General features: G+C 36.2%; 3 protein-coding genes across 4 annotated transcripts in view; 1 reads left to right on the top strand and 2 right to left on the bottom strand.

Annotated features, from left to right (window-relative positions):
- The first annotated feature begins 2,696 nt into the window (after window positions 1–2,696).
- LOC146486910 (neuronal calcium sensor 1-like) lies at window positions 2,697–13,589 on the top strand. Of its 2 annotated transcripts, XM_085090451.1 has the most exons (8): window positions 2,721–2,861; window positions 3,071–3,095; window positions 3,218–3,266; window positions 3,479–3,568; window positions 7,308–7,386; window positions 8,404–8,492; window positions 8,692–8,769; window positions 9,126–13,589. In XM_085090451.1, exons 1-8 carry the CDS (start codon window positions 2,798–2,800, stop codon window positions 9,222–9,224), a joined length of 573 nt encoding a protein of 190 aa, XP_084946577.1. In that variant the 5' UTR covers window positions 2,721–2,797; the 3' UTR covers window positions 9,225–13,589. The 2 variants fall into 2 exon arrangements, 1 of the variants encoding a protein (XP_084946577.1); XR_014858154.1 differs by having other exon boundaries at window positions 2,697–2,861; window positions 8,404–8,769; window positions 9,126–9,246.
- Window positions 8,736–18,877, bottom strand: LOC146486909 (BLOC-1-related complex subunit 7-like). The gene is made up of 6 exons (XM_085090462.1): window positions 18,730–18,877; window positions 16,495–16,557; window positions 15,097–15,140; window positions 14,855–14,875; window positions 14,658–14,705; window positions 8,736–9,327 (listed from the first exon to the last, which is right to left on the bottom strand). Exons 1-6 carry the CDS (start codon window positions 18,862–18,864, stop codon window positions 9,324–9,326), a joined length of 315 nt encoding a protein of 104 aa, XP_084946588.1. The 5' UTR covers window positions 18,865–18,877; the 3' UTR covers window positions 8,736–9,323.
- Window positions 18,878–19,993: 1,116 nt separating this feature from the next.
- The window catches only part of LOC146486908 (uncharacterized), a 36,989-nt gene continuing 35,599 nt past the window's right edge, over window positions 19,994–21,383 (bottom strand). The window contains exon 32 of the mRNA XM_085090439.1: window positions 19,994–20,972. Coding sequence (XP_084946565.1) covers window positions 20,928–20,972 — 45 coding nt within the window. The 3' untranslated portion in view covers window positions 19,994–20,927. The remainder of the gene's footprint in view (window positions 20,973–21,383) is intronic.

Genomic DNA, 21,383 nt, shown 5'->3' with positions numbered 1-21,383 from the left:
ACCAGATGCAGCCAACTGGTAACAAAACCTCCTTCCCCGCCAGTTGGAATTTTAAAGCCGTCTATGTTCAGTTTGCCGTACAGCCCAGTTGCTCGAAACATGGTTAGCGCTAACCCGGGTTAAACACCATGACAACCTATAGGTTTTAATACCTCTTAACCAATGGTTAGCGCTAACCATGCTTCGAGCAACTCAGCCCAGAGCCCCAGAAGCTGCCCTGTATATATATTTTAATTTTTAATATTCTCCTAGCTGCAGTTATATACAAAACGCTATGATACAGTACATATTACGTTGTTTACAATTTAACAAAGGTATTTACAGTACGGTAATTACAAAGTTGGTAGTTTGAAAAAATGTATTTAACTGGACAGTGCAAATTACAGAAACTTGAAAAAGCTCGAAACTTAACTTGGAGTTTAAATTTGTTTTTTAATATTGAGGTCACGGTGGTTTTTCAAAACCGCATAAAATGCTTTTGTTCAAAGGCCGGATAACTTTATCCGCTGGATAAGGCACTATTCAGGGTCTAAAATATACTTCACGCTGTCCAAGGTTTTCTTACACTCTCAAACTTAACTGTGGTTAAAGTGTGCACATTCGCTTGTACAAGAGGAAATACTGAAATCTTTGCACAGATTGAAATTGTCGGATAGTGACTTATCCACAGGATAAAGTTATCCGGCCTTTGAACAACTGGCCCCAGATGTATAAATTGCTTTGCTTTGCTTTTCTTTGCTTTGCTTTGCTTTTAACATTTTTTTCATTTGCATGCTATCGCTCACTCGATGACTGACATGTAAACTTTTTCAGCTAATTAAGACGCTGTTGTGTAAACTTTGTGCATTTTTCTGCTCGCCGTGTCATGTGACGCGAGTAAGTGCAGTCGATGAAGTGGCGTCTGGGGTGATCACACGTCCAGCCTTTTTGCACTGTTCAGTATCAAGTGTGATTTGATTTTAACTTTTATTTACGCCAGATCAGTTATCATTGTGGGCGTGGGTTCTCAGCCTGCAAAAGCAGCATCTTTTCCAACTCTTGTTTAGCTCTTTCCCCAAGAGGATGAGGGATTGGGATGCAGTGGCGCGAGCACTCGCCTCCCACCAGTGTGGCCCGGGTTCGATTCACGGACACGGCGTCATATGACCCTCATATGTGGGTTGAGTTTGTTGTTGGTTCTTATCCTTGCTCCGAGAGGTTTTTCTCTGGATACTCCGGTTTTTTCCTCTCCTCAAAAGACAAACATTTCTAAATTCCAGTTCGATCTGGAAAAGTGTCCCCAATTAGTGCTCTGTGCTAAATACATTGACACTTAAATAAAGCGATTTTTTTTTAATTTAAAAAGAGCAGAAACTGATTCGTCTCGTATAGGCTACTCGACTTAAAGGCCGATGAGGAAGGACAAATCACGACTATCTCTGTTTAGCCACGTTCACCTGAGGAAGCCTAGCTTTCCATTCGGCCAAACACAATCCGGTTTGAAGTTTCGAACAATTTTAATAGGTGCTAAACAATCCCGTTACATTTACGAGCTTTATACCCGAATCCAGCTAACAACAACCGACTCACGTAGGAGAAACATGGTTCCAAGCAGGAACGACAAAATGGAACGGATTTTTCTGGCAGTTCTAATTTTCCGAACGTTAGGACAACCTTGTGAGGTGAGGTATACTCAAACTTTCATAATTCTATTCCGGAAAATTTTGTTTCAATTAGATTCCTCGTCACTCGTGATTTCCGGAATTTTTCGAATGGAAAGCGCCCCGGAACTCCAAAATTGACGCATTCAATTCTTGCCAAAATTGGGGTAAAAACCACAGCTTAAACCAGTCTTACCCAATTGTTCTATATCCGCAAATGATTCTTTTTTTTTTTTTTTTGTAGTGAAAGCAGATTTTAATCTCCCTGCGGATCATCAGTTTCCATACCAACAGACAATCCTTTAATATAAGCGACGTAGAAAATTAAATGTTCGCTCAGTCGATTCATGCACTACAGAACAAAATACCTACAATCCACCTCAACCAAAATTTTCAAATCAAATTGAATTTCGTTTTAACTGTTACATGTATTTGTCAATCAAGCCTTCAACTGATAGGAAGTATAAGTATGCATTTCGTGGTTTTTCCGAGAAAAAAAGCCGCCAACTGACTTCCCCAAAAAATAATTGACGATCTTTCTTTCTGATTTCTGAAATAAGCTTCAATTAGTGTTACAGAATGAAAATTTTGACAATTAAATAAAGAAAATGAATTAATCAATTTCAATAGCAGGGACTTATTTGTTTGCAGATTTGACCTAAAAAAATTTTTCATGTGACTTTGTCTTACTGCATGGTATCAAGTTTCTAGAATCAAAATTTTCTTCAATCTAATTCCGTAACAGAGAAAAAATATCGCCTACATATATTTTCTGAGGTTAAACATTTTCTTGCTTAAACATGCTGAATCGATAGCTCACAATTCAGGTGAAAGTGATTTTATCACCGTGACGCAATTCTGAATTTATCAGATTTTGTCAAATGCGCGATCTCCGGCAGATTACACGGAAAAGTCAAAAATTAGACAGCAGTCTCGCTTTACATAAAAATGAAACGAATCACAAAACTGCTAAGACCCTGACTATTAAAAATGCTCTTGTGTGCGTGTCCAAACAAAAGTGAATAAAATAAACAATTTGCGTATTTCAAAAGAAAAGAGGCAATACTGTAACGCAATCTCCATGGTGATGATAATAAGGTGACATTGTGTAGAATGTGTGATCGGCCGGAACGCCGTTGTACTTTGCCTTGAATGAAATGGGGCAGAAGAATTGTAAGCTTAAACCCGAATTGGTCCAAGAGTTAGTCCACAAGACCTATTGTGAGTCAAACACATGTTTCAGCTTTGCGCGTTTGTTTATAACTAATTCTCTCAGACAGACATCTTACCATATTACCCTTTCCATCTCACTGCCGTCTTCCATGTACACATTTGAGAGTGGAATTAATTTGGAGCGCATTGAATGTGTTTTGGCCGTATTATCAAGTGTCTTTATTAACTGGTCTGTTGCTCTCTGTCTTTATTTTCAGTCACTGAAAAGGAATTACAGCAATGGTAAGCTTTAAAAATGCAAAGGTGTTCATTCAGCTTGAGCAGATGGCGCCTAATTACGATGAAACTCGCTATGGGCAGTCGGTCGACAGTGTTAATTTACGACTTGGGTTTATCTCTCACAGGTATAAGGGATTCTTGAAAGATTGCCCGTCAGGTAACCTTAATGAAACGGTAAGTATTTTTTTTGAGAGCATCTCCAGCGAAGTAAGAACCTTGAGAAATTTATTTCGATCACCTTTAAAATATACACACTTTTCAACGTATACCGCCTTTAGACTGTGTTTACAAAATTAAATTATATCGAGTTGAGATCAATTTAATTACCCCTGGCGGCACTTTCAATATTGTCCAAAATCTTCTCGTTTTTTTGTTGTTCGCAACAGGAGTTCCAGAAGATCTACAAGCAATTCTTTCCGTTTGGAGATCCATCCAAGTTTGCCTCTTTTGTTTTCAACGTATTTGATGAAAATAAGGTATTGAGGTCACTTACGTATGCAGTGTACATATGCATATACAGTTATTCACTTCAGCAATAACATTTTTTCCTTCATACTCTTTCTAATATTTATTATTATTTTTTTAATTTTGATGGATTTAAAACCTGCTTTGCCATTTAATAATCGTTACGAAGTTGAGAAAGCATGCCAATAGTATTAAAACACGTTAAAAGCTACTGGTGATTTTATTCAATTTATATTCTCCGATTTTATTGTCAATCCATCGATTCCGTAATTTTTACAAGTCTTATTAAAAGCAGTCGCTACCATACAAAATCTGATCGCTGTGGTACACCTTAATAGCGGAACTGTCCTTTCAGACTTGTATTGTGCTTGAACGTGCTTTTTGTTGCGAATTATGGGAAAAGCTTTTTGGGATTATGACATGTGAGCTAACAATTCTTATCGGTATTTCTTATTAATACTGTAATTTAAATGTAAACAAGAACTCTTTTCTCTTATATTTTGTTCATTGATTCCATTGACGTAAGTCACCTGTGGTATAAAAACACTTCACGGAATATTATTTTAGCCTGAGCAGAGGTGAAAGAGAAAATCAAACGTACTTCAAATGTAAGAGCAGCCTTTGAAACAAATATTTTATTTTTCTTCACATAATATACTAAAATTACCTGTATTTGAATTCGTTAGTCCTCACAAAAGGATAATTTAACAGAAAATCATTTATTATTAAGTAAGAGAAACGAAACCATGTCAAATATACAGTTCGTGGAATATTATCTTATGATTCAATTCTTTCTACTTTTATTTAAAAGCATTTTTATTTCGTGGACGTGTGAAAATTACTGGGCCATTTTAAATGGATTGAGTTTTAAAATTAAACCATATCTGACAGGTGGTGTGAGCTGTGAATAAATTACAGGATCACATCAAAATAATAATTTGTTTCGCACATAAAGGATACAAAATGAAAGTGGCTTTAAATTTCAACAGACGTAAATTCATAAATAACAATTATGAAAGGAAATGTGTGTTATGACATATTTTTGATTGTCATTTGCAATGGAAAGTGAGGAAAAACCTCATCACAAATCTTTATCTCAGTTTCAATTCATCTGTTGAGGGTAGTGATGGTTTTGTGTGTGTGTCTGGTGTGATGAGGCTCTTTTGGTGGTTAATTTATCTTGTAAGACGAATAATTCGTCTGGGACAGAGAACTTTATAACCTCCTGACTAAGCTAAGGCAGCTTGAAAGACTTTTATTTTGTTTTCAAACATCATTTGGCTATTGAGTGTGTTCATGGCAAACATGGCATGTTGGAGAAGCCAAACAATAAAAGATATTTGCATAAAAATAGAATTTATTTCCCAAAGGAAAATCATCCCATTGTTTCATTCGTCCAATATGACCACTGTGAACACTCTCTATAATTTTCTTGTACGGTTATACAATTCAAAAAATATCTGCAACTGTAATTGGTCTTTGATTCAAGATAAATGTGAAAGCATGACAAACGCTAATCATTTTGTTTCAGTTGAACAAGATTTCCCCGCCAATGTCATCCACTACTGCAGGGGTTCTTGTGCCCAGTCTCTCTTGTCAAAGTTTTTTCTGAACTGCTATTTTATGCATCTCCGTGTTTTTCTTGAACAGATGCATTATGCATCTGAGGCGAATTATACGTCTTCCAAGCTACAATAGCTACAGTCATGCAGCCTCTAATTTTATCAGAACTGATTATCATGAAGCCCTATTGTTTCATTGGCTAATTTCTGCTCTCCACGTGGGTCCAAGATGAGCGCAGGCTCATTTTCCAAACAGAGACTGCTAATCAAGCCTAATAGTGTGATGGCGAGGGTCATTGTTTTTTTTTTATTGTCAGTAATTTGTCCTCATTTCCATTTTTACATTTTAGCTTTTTTCACACTTCTTTTTATTCTCAAATTTTATGACCCTTTTTGTATATATTTCCGTTTATGCGCCACATTTTTCATTCGTCAAAGGCTATAGACTGATGGCCGAAAGCTCATGTTTTTAATCTTATTAACCAGAGAACATTTTTTTTTTAATTCGAATATGTCTTATCCTGGTTACAGCTCTATTTTTAGTCATTGTTTTTGTTGTTGATTGTTTTCTGAGTCAAACCCCTTGAGGCTTGCCAAGAACTTCATGGCAGCACTTGTGTGTGTAGTAGGAAAGTTGGTGGACAAAATGGCTTCTACTTGCATCAGAAATTTTGCATTTGCCCAAGATTTAGATTGAGAATTGGTTTGTCTGAATAAATCGTTTTACAACTGAGTTCTTGAAATTAATAAAAGTTAATTAAAATAGCAATTGTTATGAAAAGTAAAAAAGATTAATGTCAATTTTTAGCTTATGTCAAGACAGTCCTCGTTCTCTTTCTGTAATATCGCAGCCAATAATTATTTTTCATGCTTTCTTTAGTATTTATAACAAGGTGCTTGTTGTTGGCTAGTGCAGGTGTTTTCAATAGTTTTTTCCTGGCCAAATACCTCAAAAGCCCATAATTTCACAAATTCCATTTGTAGGACGTCACATTTTACCTTCATATTGCTATTCTTGGTTTTCATGTGACGTCACCAAATTCTAGAATTCAAAACCGGGAGGCCTACAAAATTTTTACCTTCATTCGAGGAAAGATTACCTAAAAATATGTCTTTTCATAATTTCTTAGCTCGATATCGTACTTCCTTTTGAAAATAGAACAGTTTCAATTTCTGAGTTTTCATCGTGCGTGACATCAGGAGGACGGCCGTGACAGAGCTGTTCCGTATCTCTTCGGGTGATTTTCAGCATTCTAAACAATTTAAGTTTGAGGAGAAATATTTATATAAACATTCGAAAATTCACAAGGGAAAACAAACCTCTTTTCTGGGAAAAGTGAACTCCAGATGTTTTTTCCTATTTCTGGCCGCCATGTTTGTGCCCCTCTGGCATCTCCACACTAAGCTCTCTAAATTTGTGTGGAACATTTTGTCAGATAACTCGAGTACGGAATACCGCACAGACCTGACACTTGGACAGATTCCTTATTTATTTGTCATCTATAACATGTCAATTTCATAACTTCATTCATGGAATGGTTTTGATTTTTTTTTTTTTTTTTTCAATGGCGTGACAGTGAAAACGGCAATTACAAGCAAAGTTACTGCCAAATCAGTTGTAGTACAGTCCTATTACTGGTTAATGTCTGAAGAATTTTGTCATTGGTTAGAGTTAAAGGGGCAGTATCATGGGAGATCGATGGGAGATATCATGATATTTGGCCAAAATTCACTAACTTTAAACTTTGAACACTGTGTTACTTGATTTCTCAATCGCTAATTTAAAGAAACATTAATAGTGATTCTAAGACGAAAGGTTGAACCAAAATATAGTACAACCGGCGAATTTTAGTGTGTTACAACAGCGAAATTTGAAAACGTCTGCCAGACGTTTTCAAATTTGAACCCCTCTCTATCTTGGTCATCTGCCGGCGAAAATATCCGTGGATAGTTTCTTTGCATTCTGATAGCCTTTTAATGAAATTTTGTCCTTATATCTTGGCTGCTATCAACCGAATAGCGTCTTTCCGATTTTCAATGTGTTACTAAAAATAGCGTGATACTGTCCCTTTAATTCATTTGTCTTTCATTTTCATTTTGACATAATTTTCCTGTATGCATCATGCAACTTAAGCATGGCTGCTGGAAGTCCAACAATTAAGCCTGATCTTTTACAATTTGATCCTAGGATGGAACTATTGAGTTCAGAGAGTTTATTTGTGCTTTGTCAGTAACTTCAAGAGGAAGCATTGACGAAAAGCTTCAGTGTAAGAATTATCTGTAATTATTTGCTAGTCTTCACTGCCCAGACAAAATCCTAGGAAAAAAAACAGTCACAACAATACACCAAAATTTCAATAAGAAAAACATTATTCATTCCTTGGTCGCCACTTTGCATCCAAGTATCCCTATTAGACTTGAAGGAGCGGCTTCCCTTTCCTGAATTACTAATGGAGATTTTAATCTGTACTTAAAACTAAAAAAGTATTTTTGTGCAATTTGTGACTATGTGGGAAAAGCAGATCTTACCAAGGACTATTGGAATCCAGAGAAAAAATTGGCAGTATCCATGCATTTTTTAGAGATAATTAAGCAACATTAATTCTAAAAAGTGCTAAAATACAAAACATTTGTATGACATTTTTTCCCAAATTGATGCTTGATTATCTCTGAAAAATGAGTGGTTACCCCTTATTTTCTTTTCAATAACCCTTACCAAGATCTGCGTATTTATAAACCACATAAAAAAAATCTGTTTTAGCAGGCACTGCCATTAAGAAACCTGACTTTCTCGGATTATGCCAAGATGCGCAGAATGTACTATGTATGTGCAAGAGGAGGCATCGTCCTTAACCTCTTGGCACAAGGTGCAAAATTGCACACAAACTGCTGAATTGCAATCTCATGTGTCTATCCTGGTCCTACAGTCTCCAAATTTTACATGCAAACTCATCTCTGAGCTTTTCTTGATGTACTTATTTACTTTATTTAATACTTGTGTGTGTGATATCAATGTATCTGTTCTGTAATTTGTAGCATGCAAATTAACATTCTAGTCGATTTCAGTATCAAACCTCTTTCCTGACTTTGTATTTTTCAATAATTGATGAACGATGGTCACCCTACTAGTTTAGCTCTGTAGTTATTTTTCGGTGTTCAGTTACTGTGTGTATTTATAAACTTTATATGTATTTATTCTTTCACCGAAGTTAGAGTACAAATAAACGTTGTTGTTGTAGCTTTATGGAGGGCATACTGGTAAATTTGTTGCTGTTTTCTGCCAGGGGCTTTCAAATTGTACGACCTGGATAATGATGGCTACATAACCAAGGAAGAAATGCTGCACATTGTGGATTCTATTTACAAGATGGTGGTATGTCATGTGCAGTTGTTGGTTTCTAAACAATCCAGCATACATCTCTATGTTCCATGTGTAGAAATTAGAATCTCTGCTCGTAACAGTTTTAAGTACATGTATAATCATCATTGGATGATTACTATTGAAAGTCCAAGTGCTACAATTCCTTTACAATGTTTGTTGTTGTTGTTGTTTTTTGTTGTTTTTTTGACAGGCTAGCATGGTGAAGTTACCAGAGAATGAAGACACTCCAGAAAAGAGAGTCAATAGAATATTTCATCAAATGGACACGGTAATTACTGGCTGCTTGCTCTAACTCTCACTTCTAATTAAGAGTTACAGTAATTTCGTATTTATCCAAACGTTTTCATATCTCAAAGGGAAATAATTTATGGACATTCATCATAATCAACATCATCATAGTTCTTCCTCTGCATCTCATGGAGAAATTAGGACACCCACAATGTTTTGGTGAAGATTTAAGGGCATTAATTGCACCTCAAGAATTTTCACATTTTTTTGCAAAAATTCAATTTTACAAATATCATCCATTTCACATTACTGCTTGTTTCTACCCGTGTCTGATATAATTTGCATCCAGTTCCATTTGCACATTGACCAGCTTTAACACAGCAGTTTCTGTTGCAGAACGCTGATGGTAAATTGTCAATGGAAGAATTCCGTGAAGGTTCCAAGTCTGATCCGTCAATTGTACAGGCACTATCACTGTATGATGGGCTGGTATGAGGTACCATCACTTCCAGCGGCCCAAACAATGTCTGCCATCATCAATACAACAGGCTGCCCTCAAATCACAAGGCGAACAGATCCAATATGTACCTTGTGTTATCTGAACAAATAAAAACCAATTCCAGTTAGTGCAGGTTAATTACAGCACCTTTCAATAACGTGCACACCATCAAGTTAACGATAACGACTCAACCAACAGTTGAAATTTTTCACTAACATCAGTCATCCCAATTCCAACAGGCTTCTTAGAAAACTAATTTAGGTTCATAGGGTCAAGCCACATTCATACCCTGTGATTGACAATTTTGAGCAATGTCAGAGTTCTAATGCCCATGGGTTTGTTGGCATAATTATGATTGGCAGTAGTTAAAAACCAATTTTGAGGCTCTGAAGGTGAGTACACTTGTTATTGAAAGGTGCAGCAAAGCACTAACATGTACATTGTTCAACTTGCAAAGTGTTTGACACATCTAGCTCAAGAGAGATTCAATGGACTATGGGTAGATAAATACTGAATAATTAATAGAGTGTTGAATAGATAATATATACAAAGTGAAGGATGTACAGTATACTACTACTGTATACTGCATTTCATTATGCAATATTAAATTATTGCATTTAACAAATCGACTGCAGTTTTCTGTGGTCTATACTCTCAGAGACCACAAAATGTTCAAAACTCAAGTGGAACCATAAGCCGCAAGGAAGTGGTTTCACTGCCAAGTTTTGCACGCTTTATGGCATCATTTTATGGTCTATAAGAGTATATAAGAACCATAGAAAACTGCCGTCAATTTGATTTTTACAATAACACGGAAAAACTATGACCGGAGTTGGCTTTATTTTTCATTGAGAAAGCGTGCGTGTTACATGTGACAACATTTTTTATTGTCTGTACTCTTATAGACAATAGCTACGAGCCAATCAGTGTTCAAGAATTTTGACAGTTATTGTAAAAAGGATGATTGAGGTCTTTTTTTTAATTATTTACAAAAACCATGTGGCTTGAAATCTTTTGCAGGAGTTTCATATTGTGATTGGCATCTGTTTGTCTGTGCATGTGTTTTACGGGAACTAATTTTTCTGCAATAGCAAGCAAGTTAAGTATCAAAAAAAAATAATGAAAACTACTATGACTACACTGAAAATATAGTTAGAAAACACCAGATTTGTTTCTGTAGAAAGCAACCCATTAGGGTTAGCTGTAAGCTGTATACAGCTAGAAACCGAAGAATTCACTCTGACAAAGAACTAATTCTCAAAACATCTGCACTTGAATCTCTTTACAATGGCCAAATTATATTATCAATTCTGTAAAACCAAACAAAGGCAACTGAAGAAGCTTAGTAGTTTTTCTGGTACTATAGACATCTTTTTAAAAGGAATGAAATGTCAAGTAATTTATACATAAAATGTTTGGTATCAAATTATGATACTGAAAATTATGCAGCTTAGCACGCTGGGTATTTTTTTAGTCAAATGTGGCCAAAAAGTTTCTCCTCCTTAGGGTTTTGTGTTAGCAACCTCAAACTTTGCAACCAGACAAAACAATGTTTTCTCTACAATTTGTCCGATTCGGATTTTTGAATTTCATTTTTCTAACGGTAAAATGATGTCATCAATTTGGCTGGAAATTTTTTTTTTTGGAGCTACGACACAGTTGTTCCTAACATAAAAAACAACATGAAATGAGAATAACAAATCTGAAAAAAAAATTGGAATACCTCATTGGAGTCAAGAGTTATGGGAAGTTAAGCGTTCAATTTAAGGCTATTTTTAGTAACAAAATGGCGGAAAATTCAAACTTCAGAAGCCCAAAACTTTTGATTCAGTTTAGATATTTCAAATCTTTTTTCAGTTTTATAATCCTTAAGGTATGTTTATTTAAAAAAATGTGATTGACCATGTCGAAGCTCTAAAAAAAATTTTCGCGCCAAATTGATGATGTCATTTTACCGTTAAAAAAAATAAAATTCAAAAATCCGAATCGGCCAATTTGTAGAGAAACCGTTGTTTTGTTCGCCTGCAAAAATTGAGATTCGTACAATAAAACCCTAAGGAGAAGAAACTTCTTGGCCAAATTTGACTAAAAAAATCCCCAGCGTGTCGAGTAAATATTTGCAGAAAAAAAAATCACTGGAACAAGTTTTAGCAAGAACTTGTTTTGTGCTTTTTGGAAACAGTCGCACAAGTCACAAAAATTAGAACCTGTAAGGATTTCACGCCATGTGGTAGTTCTCAGTATGTTAATTTATTTCCTAATATTTATATTGACAAATGTCCAACTTCCCAATGAATCAAACCAAAAATAGTGGTTCAGGTTAGTTGGATTAAAAGGTCAGTAGACAGGGTTATCTCTCAGGGTTGTTGGAAATAAAAACCAAATTGTTAATGGAGTGTTTAAGAATGTGATTTGTAAGAAGTGAGAGGAAAAATGATGTTTGTGTTAAGAATAGCATAGTACTATATTATTATTGTAGGATCCTGTAAAAATTAATCATATTTAAGATCCTCAGTCTACTATTCTTTGGGATCATGCACAAAAGATCCCAAGTAGATAAATAGGGTACTGCTAGCCTGCAAACAAGCTCTCTGTTAGGTCAGTCGCTTCACTCACCTCAAATCCTTTCGCGGTTGACCTAACAGAGAGCTTTTAAAAACAGAGAGCTTACTCTTAGGCTAGGGCTTTGCAGGATAAGGTAGCATGTATACAGGATTGTGGATGCCATCCCAGCCAGAATCTCGTTGCCTGTGGGGTCCGGTTACAAATTCTATTAGGCAGGAAAGGAGGCAGGGAGTTACTTCTCAGTGGGGGGGGGGCACTTTCCATTAAGCCAGTTCAACTTGTTGAAATACAAAATATGGAATGTGAAGATCAAACGGAAATTTCCCAGAACAAACAGATGACCTTTGGAGGTAGTTCCACTTTTTCTCTAACAACCAGCCAGAATGGAAATTACCACCCATAAATTTGCACAAAATTTCCATTTCCACTTTGTTTTCTTCTTGCACCTTCATGTAAGGTTTTTGATCTACCAGTGCAGAGATAGTTTGACACATAGTTTCCGGAATTTTTTCAACCCCTGGTTTTCAATAACTGCCTTGAAGTAACAGTGTGCATTTGTCTTGTTCTTTCACTTCCTGCAGTTACGCCCAGCTGGTGCAATTGTGTTCTATCCTGGGCTCCCCATGGTGTCCCCCGTCACCCTGCCCTGCCCTGCCCCTCCCCTGATCATTGCTTGAGTTTAAGTTTAAATTAACAGCTTTGTGTGTTCCTGAAAGCTACTTTAACAGTGGAATCTCACCACTTTATTTTGTAAGTAAAATGAAGGTTACATGTTAAATGACAGCTGTTACACAGGTTTAAAATGCAAACAAACCCTACTAAGACAAAAATGTTCAAGGTAGCCCACAGTAATTTATTGCACAGTAGGATAATGAGTTTAAAATAGTAAGATTATAAATTCAGTGTAGGTAAGCTTGGAATGGCAATTATGCTAAGTCCTCTTTGTGTATGGTTGAAAACAATACTGAAGGCACTTCAATGACTGCCTTTAAATTATTAATGTAGACAAGAATATGTTGTTTAAAACTCTACAGTCAAGGCCTAAAGAGAGACAGATTTATGACAAGATAGATTACAACTGTACATACAGTGGGAGAACTTTTTACTTCTATATTAAAAGAGTCAATGGCCAGAAAATTTCGCTGTATATGTTGTGGTTCAATTTTGTCCTAGGTTTAAATTTTATTTTCCGTTGTTTTAAACTAATTATCATACATTACCATACCCCAAAACAAAGAGAAATAAAATTTAAACCAAAGATAAAATTGAACCACAACATATACAGCTGTATGCCAACTTAATTCACCTGCATTTGCTAGTAGTATCTTTTAATTTAATTTTTGCCATCTACTTATTATTCTAGGAATTATTGAAAATCTTGCTAGCAAGCCAAGTTGACTGGAACCAGGCTGGCACAAAAAATGTGTCTTATTTAATGTGCACATGGTTAAACTAAATTCTGTTGTACAATATGCCAACATCAATACTGTAATAATTTACAGTAATAACTGCAGTCATAATTTACTGAAAGTTATACAGCCAGCATACAGACACCCAAACTTAGCACAGTTGTGAAACTTATGTGATTGCAGGACATTATTCTAAACCTCCAGTTTGAGTCACTAAAAGGAGGAGTTTTTACGTCAGTCTGTATTCCGACTAAATAACTACTGTATACTATGACTGCTACACGTAATTTGACGGTCCATGGATTATAATCTATGATCTAGTTACTCATGAGTAATATATTTTTGTACAGAAATGTGACGATGATTCAATAAAGACTGAACATAATGTACATGTATCAATTTAATATGTGGAGTTTATCAGATTATGATTTGTAACCAGATACAGTACCATCCTTTTCCCTTACAAATTACTATGATATCTTTTTTTTACAGTGTGATGCGTCTTACCCTGGCCACCCAACAAACTTTTTTTACAAGTTAGCCAATCAGGATATGCGAATTTGATTAACGGTCACGCCTCCTTGCAAAGTCCACTAGGCAAGTGACGCAACAATGAATTATTGAAAACGTTGTTTTGTATTTTATGAACAAGGAGGAAGATATCCTGATTGGCTAACTTGTAAAAAAAAGTTTGTTGGGTGGCCAGGGTAAGGCATGTCGCACTGTAATACTATACTCCAGTATTGTTTATTGTTATCTTTTCCTTCCTTTTTTAATTTTTTAGTTTTTCTTCTGGGGTTTGAGGAAGAAGGAGGTACAGTCGCACTGTAATACTATACTCCAGTATTGTTTATTGTTATCTTTTCCTTCCTTTTTTAATTTTTTAGTTTTTCTTCTGAGGTTTGAGGGAGAAGGAGGTACAGTCGCACTGTAATACTATACTCCAGTATTGTTTATTGTTATCTTTTCCTTCCTTTTTTAATTTTTTAGTTTTTCTTCTGGGGTTTGAGGGAGAAGCAGGTACAGTACTGTAATAGTTATTACTTTGTTGTTTTGAGAATTCCCATTATGTTACCCGGGGTTATGAGGGGATTAAACTAGTCGAGAGAATTTTTGAAGAATTATGCTTTGGGGCTGCATGCAGATGGTCCAAATATTAAAGTTTGTGAGTACCCCCAAAGGCAACCCAAGCTAAAGATGTGAGTCACCTATACTGTAAATAACATTGTTAAGTATTACTGTAGCATTCACAGCAAAAAATGAAGAGTTTGTGTGGGAACATTTGCAAAATGTTAGAAAATATGAATGCTAGGAAATTCCCAATAGGAAATGCTTTAAAAAAGGAGAGAATATTCATATACCAGTAACTTCTTCCACTTCCACTGTACCTTCCCATCAAACTTACACCCATCCACCCCCCAAACTCTGTCTTAGTGTAAATGAATATCAACTAACCTCCACACTGGTTCTAACTGTTCACTGATTGTGTTTACTGTTTGCAGACTGCAAGAAAAGAAAACGTGTTCCCTGTCTGTACATTTTCACAATTTTCAATTAACACAGATTTCTCAAAATCAGTATTTTTTTAATTAAATAAATATGAATGGGGGCAAAGTAAAAGTGTCATTAATTATTTACTGCAATCTACAAACCTGTGCTGAATATCTCTAAACCTTTAAAGAAAAAACAATTTAAATCTTAGTATTTTTCTAAAAATTATAATTGTTAATTTGCAGTTAGTGGTAAAATCTCTAGCCTCTGTACAGCCGTCCCATTTTTCCCTAGGGGAGGGGGCAGCTGTACGCAGGCTATAAAATCAAGTTTATGCAATGGATGAGCAAACTTGCAAATATTATTTCTGGTTCTACTAGAAGCCAACAGAAGAGAAACTTACTGTGGTTCCATATGTGCTATGATCTTTCCTGATTCTTTTAGAAGCTGAAAAACATTTTGATAATTTTGGAGAAAAGGCAAAAGCAAGTTAAGCTTTCAGCAATATCTCAGTGCTAAGTATACACTATAGCTAAAATATATTTTTTATGTATTTGGGAAGGTGTCAACCGACGGTGTGGTGTGTTGTCAGTGCTGCTTGATAAAAAACATTTAGTTCTCTAAAGACAGCAATTCTGGACTCTGTCATAATGTGAACGTAAGCGAAAAGATACCTAATTCAGACATTTCAGAAGTTGATGAACTTCCTTCATTTTGATGTAGCGTAACCAAGGAGGAGTCATTTGACTCCTAAGCTTGTCACAAGATTTTGGTAGGTTGGTCCTGACACCCACCCTTAATAATGGAGTGGAGTGGAGAAGACTACCAAAACCGCCTCTCGGTATTCAAGGCTTGATTGTGCAACATTGAACAACCGAACAAAGGAAGTTTGTAAACTTCCAAAATGTCTACCTCTTAAGTATCTTTTCACTTTTATTAACTCGTGAATGTCAGTCGGTCGATTGGTCGGTCTGTCGTAAACTATCAAATGTGGCATTCTCTCATGGTTCGCTTTGGTTCTCTCCTCCTTCAATTATAAAAATTCACGTGCCTGAAAACCAATTCACCTGATGATTACTATCATAAAATGATCTAGTAAACTCTCGAGTAACAAAAACTTGTCAGCTTTGAGTTCTCAAAATAAACGAGGGGCATAGCTACCTGTACGCATGTAGGCATACCTGAAAAATATGTCGATCACTTAAAAAAAAGGGCTCTAAAATAACCCCCCCCCCCCCCCCCTCCACACAAACACAAAAAAAGCACTAACAATATAGCTGCCATTTGCAGACTCCTGCCATTTCATAATAAGTATAAACTTTTTGTATGTGATAACCTTAGGATACAGATAAGGCAAAGAAATTTAAAAGCCTTACACAGAAATGATTTGGCAGATTTGGGGAAGGGGGAAGGGGGGTTTGGATTTCAAATAATGTGCATACCTGTGAAAAAATCCTGGGTACACCCCTGTAAACACTTTATCTTTAACAGAATTTTCTGGGGGTATTTTTATGTTTGACCAAGGTTAAGGAGCAAACAAGGTGAAAAATCAATGTTTTAACTTTCCTTGGTCTGTGATCCTCTTGGCAGCTCAAGTTATCAGGATCCAACAAATGTATAAGTGCAGTATATTTACACTAAACAGAAACTTCAGCTAACTCATTAGGATTTATCATTCCATAGTAGAGCAGCTTTAAGTCAGCCGGTTTTAAGCCACTCCTACTCCTGACCAGTATTCATGCAAACTACATCACTTACATGTACAATGTAGGAAGTATAACTGTATCAAAGTATTACATACCTCATGTGAATTTACAAGGGTGCTTTCCTGGTTTACAAACTGCTTTGTACTCTGAGCCAGGACCTGCCACAAATTTTAAAATAATAGGTCAATATGGGTGTTAACGTTACAAACCATTATCTAGGCAGAGTAAGAGATTCCTTTTTAAGGATACTTCCTGGGTTCGCGGGTGTCCTTTGGAAAAAAAATCGTACGCGCCCAAGTTTTAATAAACCTGTAACAAACTATATATCATTATAAAGCTTAATAGATGTAGTTTCCTATAAAAAATATAATTGAGCGATCTTTTCCTTTTTTAAGTGCCAGGAGCCAGTAGAACCTCGAATCGACCGATGGTCGTTCCATTGAATTAATCGGTTATCGAACGCCGCGCGAAGAACGAAATCGCTGCACAGTGTTATTCACAAGGCATCAATCAACAAAAACGTGTCAGGCTTTTTCGAAATTCTGATTGGTTATTTACATGTAGATATCCACGTCTAAAGTTTGAGTAGCAAAAAATATTTGAGTCGTGTTGCGTAAACAGTCGCCACGGGAAAAATATTTTGAAAATCAAAATTCCCTGACATATTTTTGTTTGTCATTATTCCTCGAATCTTCTGGCCAAATTTCATGACAATCCGTCAAAACTACATACCCTATTAATTCGTTCAAAGTCGACATACTCTGCCAAAATTCAAGTGCGAGTTTTCGCTCGATAAAGGTTTGCAAGAAAAACAAGCCTCCACAGGAGATTATGACACCTCATTAGGTGGCGAGCCAATCGAGCAACAGGACCCCATGGTGTCAACAACAATAGCACAGAATTTCGCGAAAAAAGTATCACGTTGCAGACACGTTTTAGACTCCACTGTTGTGATCGAGCAAGATGAGGAAAGTGGCGAAAGGAAAACGTAAAAATCAACCAGGAAAACGGGGAAAAACCAAGGCTAATGAAACCAGAAGCGCGTCAGCGAAGAGTTTGCCAAACTGTGCACTCCTCCGAGGAGTGCACTGATAACAGAGATGAAATCTATTGGGTAAGTTGTTCATTTTGATTGCGTGTAATGTAATTTATGCTTCAAGCTAAAGCGATTATTCATTTCGTATCAAAGGAAATGTATAATGAAAGAAAATCGCATTTTTACTGTTATTTAGGTACGATGGTAATTTCTTCGTAAGAAATATTCAAGATAGCGTGGAGTGGAGCAAAAAGCGAGAGAAAGTGCCACGCAGAACGCGCTATCTCCAGTATTACACGTGGGCTGATACGCTTCTGGTGAGTTCTATTTCATCGGTCTAATTCTTGCTGATTTTATTCCAATGTTTCATTACAAACGCGCAGTAAAACGTTATTTGGTTTTATCTCGCTGCAGAAAAAAAAAAATCGGCCCAGAGGATGCAGAATATGATTTTGATATTTTCACAGGACGCTTGCAAAGTTATCCCGCAGGACTTTTGCACGGCAATCGACCTCTGTGTACTTGATCCAATAACAGTGGATTAATTTGAAGGCCGCTGCTCCAGTTCTTCGTGATCACCTTCGACAGAACCTTCAACGTCGACTAGAGTTTCTTGGTCGAACCAAGAGCCTTTGTTGCTCTCTGCAAGATCACGTTTTCGATCTTCGCTGAAACCTATCTTTCCCTTTTTCTTACGCCCTGGCTTCTTCCTGGATTTTATCCACAGGCTCTTTTCGTTTTTTGATGACTTTTCCATCTGGGAAGCGCCGGCAAAGAATATAAAATTCGAAGTGAGAAATTTTCTGCAGGCGAGATGTAAACAAAATATGCTTATTTCTGAAATGAGAGCTCCCGTATGAAGCGTTTGCCGCGAAAATTCCTCTGGGGCGTCTCGCACTAAGAAGATTATGACACCTTTTTTATTTATTTACTTTTAGATGGAAATACGTTTTCCTAAATATCTCGTGCGCTTTTTAATATTTTTCAAATTCTGTTTGGTCGAAAAAAATGTTTTTTCCCTTTTTTACCGTATCGAACCCAGGAAGTACCCTTAATATTCTAATAAAATTTTAAGATGTCTCTATAGTAGACATCTTTGTTTGGTCCCCAATTTGTTGTGATTTATATATCGGGTATTATAAGCTACAGCTGTAACTTGTAGGCCAAACATCTTTGTTTGGTCCCCAATTATGAATTTGTTGTGATTTTTATATCATCGGGTATTATAAGCTAGCTACAGCTGTAACTTGTAAGCTTATTTTTCAGTACAATCTGGCTAAGTTTTACTTTTTACCTCATGAGATCGTGAGCTCTTTATCAGCTGCTGAGCTAGCCTCCCTGTTTCCGTTACATTTACGTGAACTTTCTCTAATAAACGTTCCCTAAATTCGCTGTTTGGCCGCACACGGTTGGTCGAAGGATCCGCCATCTTGGATTATCTGCTGACCTGTCATGTGTACCGCTGGCAATAAGACACCAACCTCGTCCCAGTCTCGCCCAGTCGTGCGCCAAGACTGAAGAGCTGATAAGTTTTTTGTGAGTCTGTGAGCTTACTGGATCATTTATGATTTATTAAAAATAAATTTAAACAGAAAGTATTCAAACAGAAAACAATTTCGTTCAAGACCTATCAACTGTAATGATTTGTAGAATTAATTCCAAAGACTGCAAGACTGGAATCCAAACAAGTTGAAGAACACGAAAAAATTCTAAAAACCTGAAAATTACTGTAAGAAAGTTAATTTGAATTCAATAGAAACAGGAATATCCCAATCTATGAAAAACTGTGTGTCAAAATAAGATTGACCGCCCACATCAAATTGCTCCCAGATAAATTTCTAAAAGAGTCACAAAATTCGGTGTCGTTTACCCAAATATTAAAAAGTAGTAAACATTCAAAGTCCACGTGGGCAGAATTTACCCATCAGACAAATGGATTACAAAATGTCGAGAAAAAATTGAAAATCTTGCACCAACCAGAAATTTACCCTTTCCCAATTACGACGGAAGTCTGGAAATCTCTGTTTCATTTAATTAATAGTCTCCCTTTTTCTAGTATCCTCTGAGGACTAATTCACGGCTTGCTTTTGATAATTCGAAATGGTAACTGAGCGGTTAGCCGTATGGCTAAGCATATTCATCACGTTAAATAAAGTGTCTTGTCTTGTCTTGTCTTGTCTTGTCTTGTCTTGTCTTGTCTTGTCTTGTCTTGTCTTGTCTTGTCTTGTCTTGTCTTGTCTTGTCTTGTCTTGTCTTGTCTTGTCTTGTCTTGTCTTGTCTTGTCTTGTCTTGTCTTGTCTTGTCTTGTCTTGTCTTGTCTTGTCTTGTCTTGTCTTGTCTTGTCTTGTCTTGTCTTGTCTTGTCTTGTCTTGTCTTGTCTTGTCTTGTCTTGTCTTGTCTTGTTTCCCCTTCCAACCGGTTGCAAATGTTTTTTATTGCATGCAAATGATTAGTATTGACATAATATGATTCACTGAACAGGGCTCAGTTGGGACTTATATTTCGACTATGAGAGTAGGCAAACAACAAAATGAAAACAACGCCCACGTAATGTGCAATTATTTTATTCCTTTAAAGATCTGCTACGAATCCAGAAAACTAAATAAATAGAACAGAAACTGTAAATTAGAAAAGAGATCCTTAGGGGAAAAGTCCTCTGTTGTGACGTAAAAGATTTCTGCATATGTTTCCCATCTCCAACTTCTTTACACTCTATCTTTCGCTCTTTTTCTTCTCTTCCACTTGGTCTCTATACTCCTTGACATTTTTTCTTTTCTTTTGTGTTCAGTTTATTTCAGTTGTTTTCTTTTCTTTTCTAGAAGAATTGTTTAAATAGCATTGCTGATGAGACATGGAAACCCTTGCGAGCCCAGCTCCGTCTAATAACTGATAATTATTTTTACAAATCAGGTGGGAAGCCACTGAACAAATACAAGTGCATTAATTATATACGCAGCAGAATAGATTTCAAAATACAGTTTAGATGAAAGATTTATGTCTATATATCTTTCTCTATATCTATCTTCGATATAGGGGAGCAGGGATGGCGCAGTGGTGAGAGCACTCGCCTCCCATCAGTGTGGCCCAGGTTCGATTCCCGGACTCTGCGTCTTACAAGGGCTGAGTTTGTTGTTGGTTCTCGTCCCTACTCCGAGAGGTTTTTCGCCGGGTACTCCGGTTTTCCCCCCCTACTCAAAAACCAACACTTCTAAATTCCAATTCGATCTCAAAAGAGTCCCCACTTAGTGCTCTGCGCTAAATACATTGACACTTAAATAAAGTTATTCCTTAGTTTCTTTCTTTCTATCTTTCCTTCTTTCTTTCTTTCTTTCTTTCTTTCTTTCTATCTTTCTTTCTTTCTTTCTTTCTTTCTTTCTTTCTTTCTTTCTTTCTTTATTTATTTATTTATTTGTTTGTTTGTTTGTTTGTTTGTTTATTTATTTATTTATTTTTTAATTTATCTATCTTTATAACAAATTCATCTTTTAGGCATTACACTTTATTTGTTTTTCCTTTTTTGTCCCAAGCAGTCAGAGCCTACAACAAAACAAAAAAACAAGATAGTTAATGATCAAAGTGGTGACACAATTGTAACGAGACGAATTAATGAACCAGGTTGCACCATTCATTAAATATAGCGCCTTATTCTCTTGAATTCCGCCTCTTAAACGTATTAACTTTAATTGTCTATCAAAAGAAAGCTTAAATGATTACCAGAAAAGAAAAGAAGTTTTTTTTTTAATCCGGTCAAGCCTAACCTTATAGATAAGGTGGTGAGTACCTAGATGATTTCGAGATGCTTTTTTAAAAACTAAAATGTACGGGCGGATATGAAAACCAGGTGAAATGAATAAACTCCAAGTCATAAAGGCAACGAGCTAAAGGCATAACGAAAATGGCTTTATGCCTTCGAGGAACCGCAACTTTCAGGGGAGGAGAGAAGTACGT

The sequence above is a fragment of the Pavona decussata genome, unplaced genomic scaffold, assembly GCF_977016875.1.
Source record: "Pavona decussata unplaced genomic scaffold, jaPavDecu1.1 SCAFFOLD_19, whole genome shotgun sequence".
In the NCBI taxonomy this organism is placed as follows: Eukaryota; Metazoa; Cnidaria; class Anthozoa; order Scleractinia; family Agariciidae; genus Pavona; species Pavona decussata.
The sequence above is the reverse complement of the archived record's forward strand: the minus strand, read 5'-3'. Positions and strand labels throughout refer to the sequence as shown.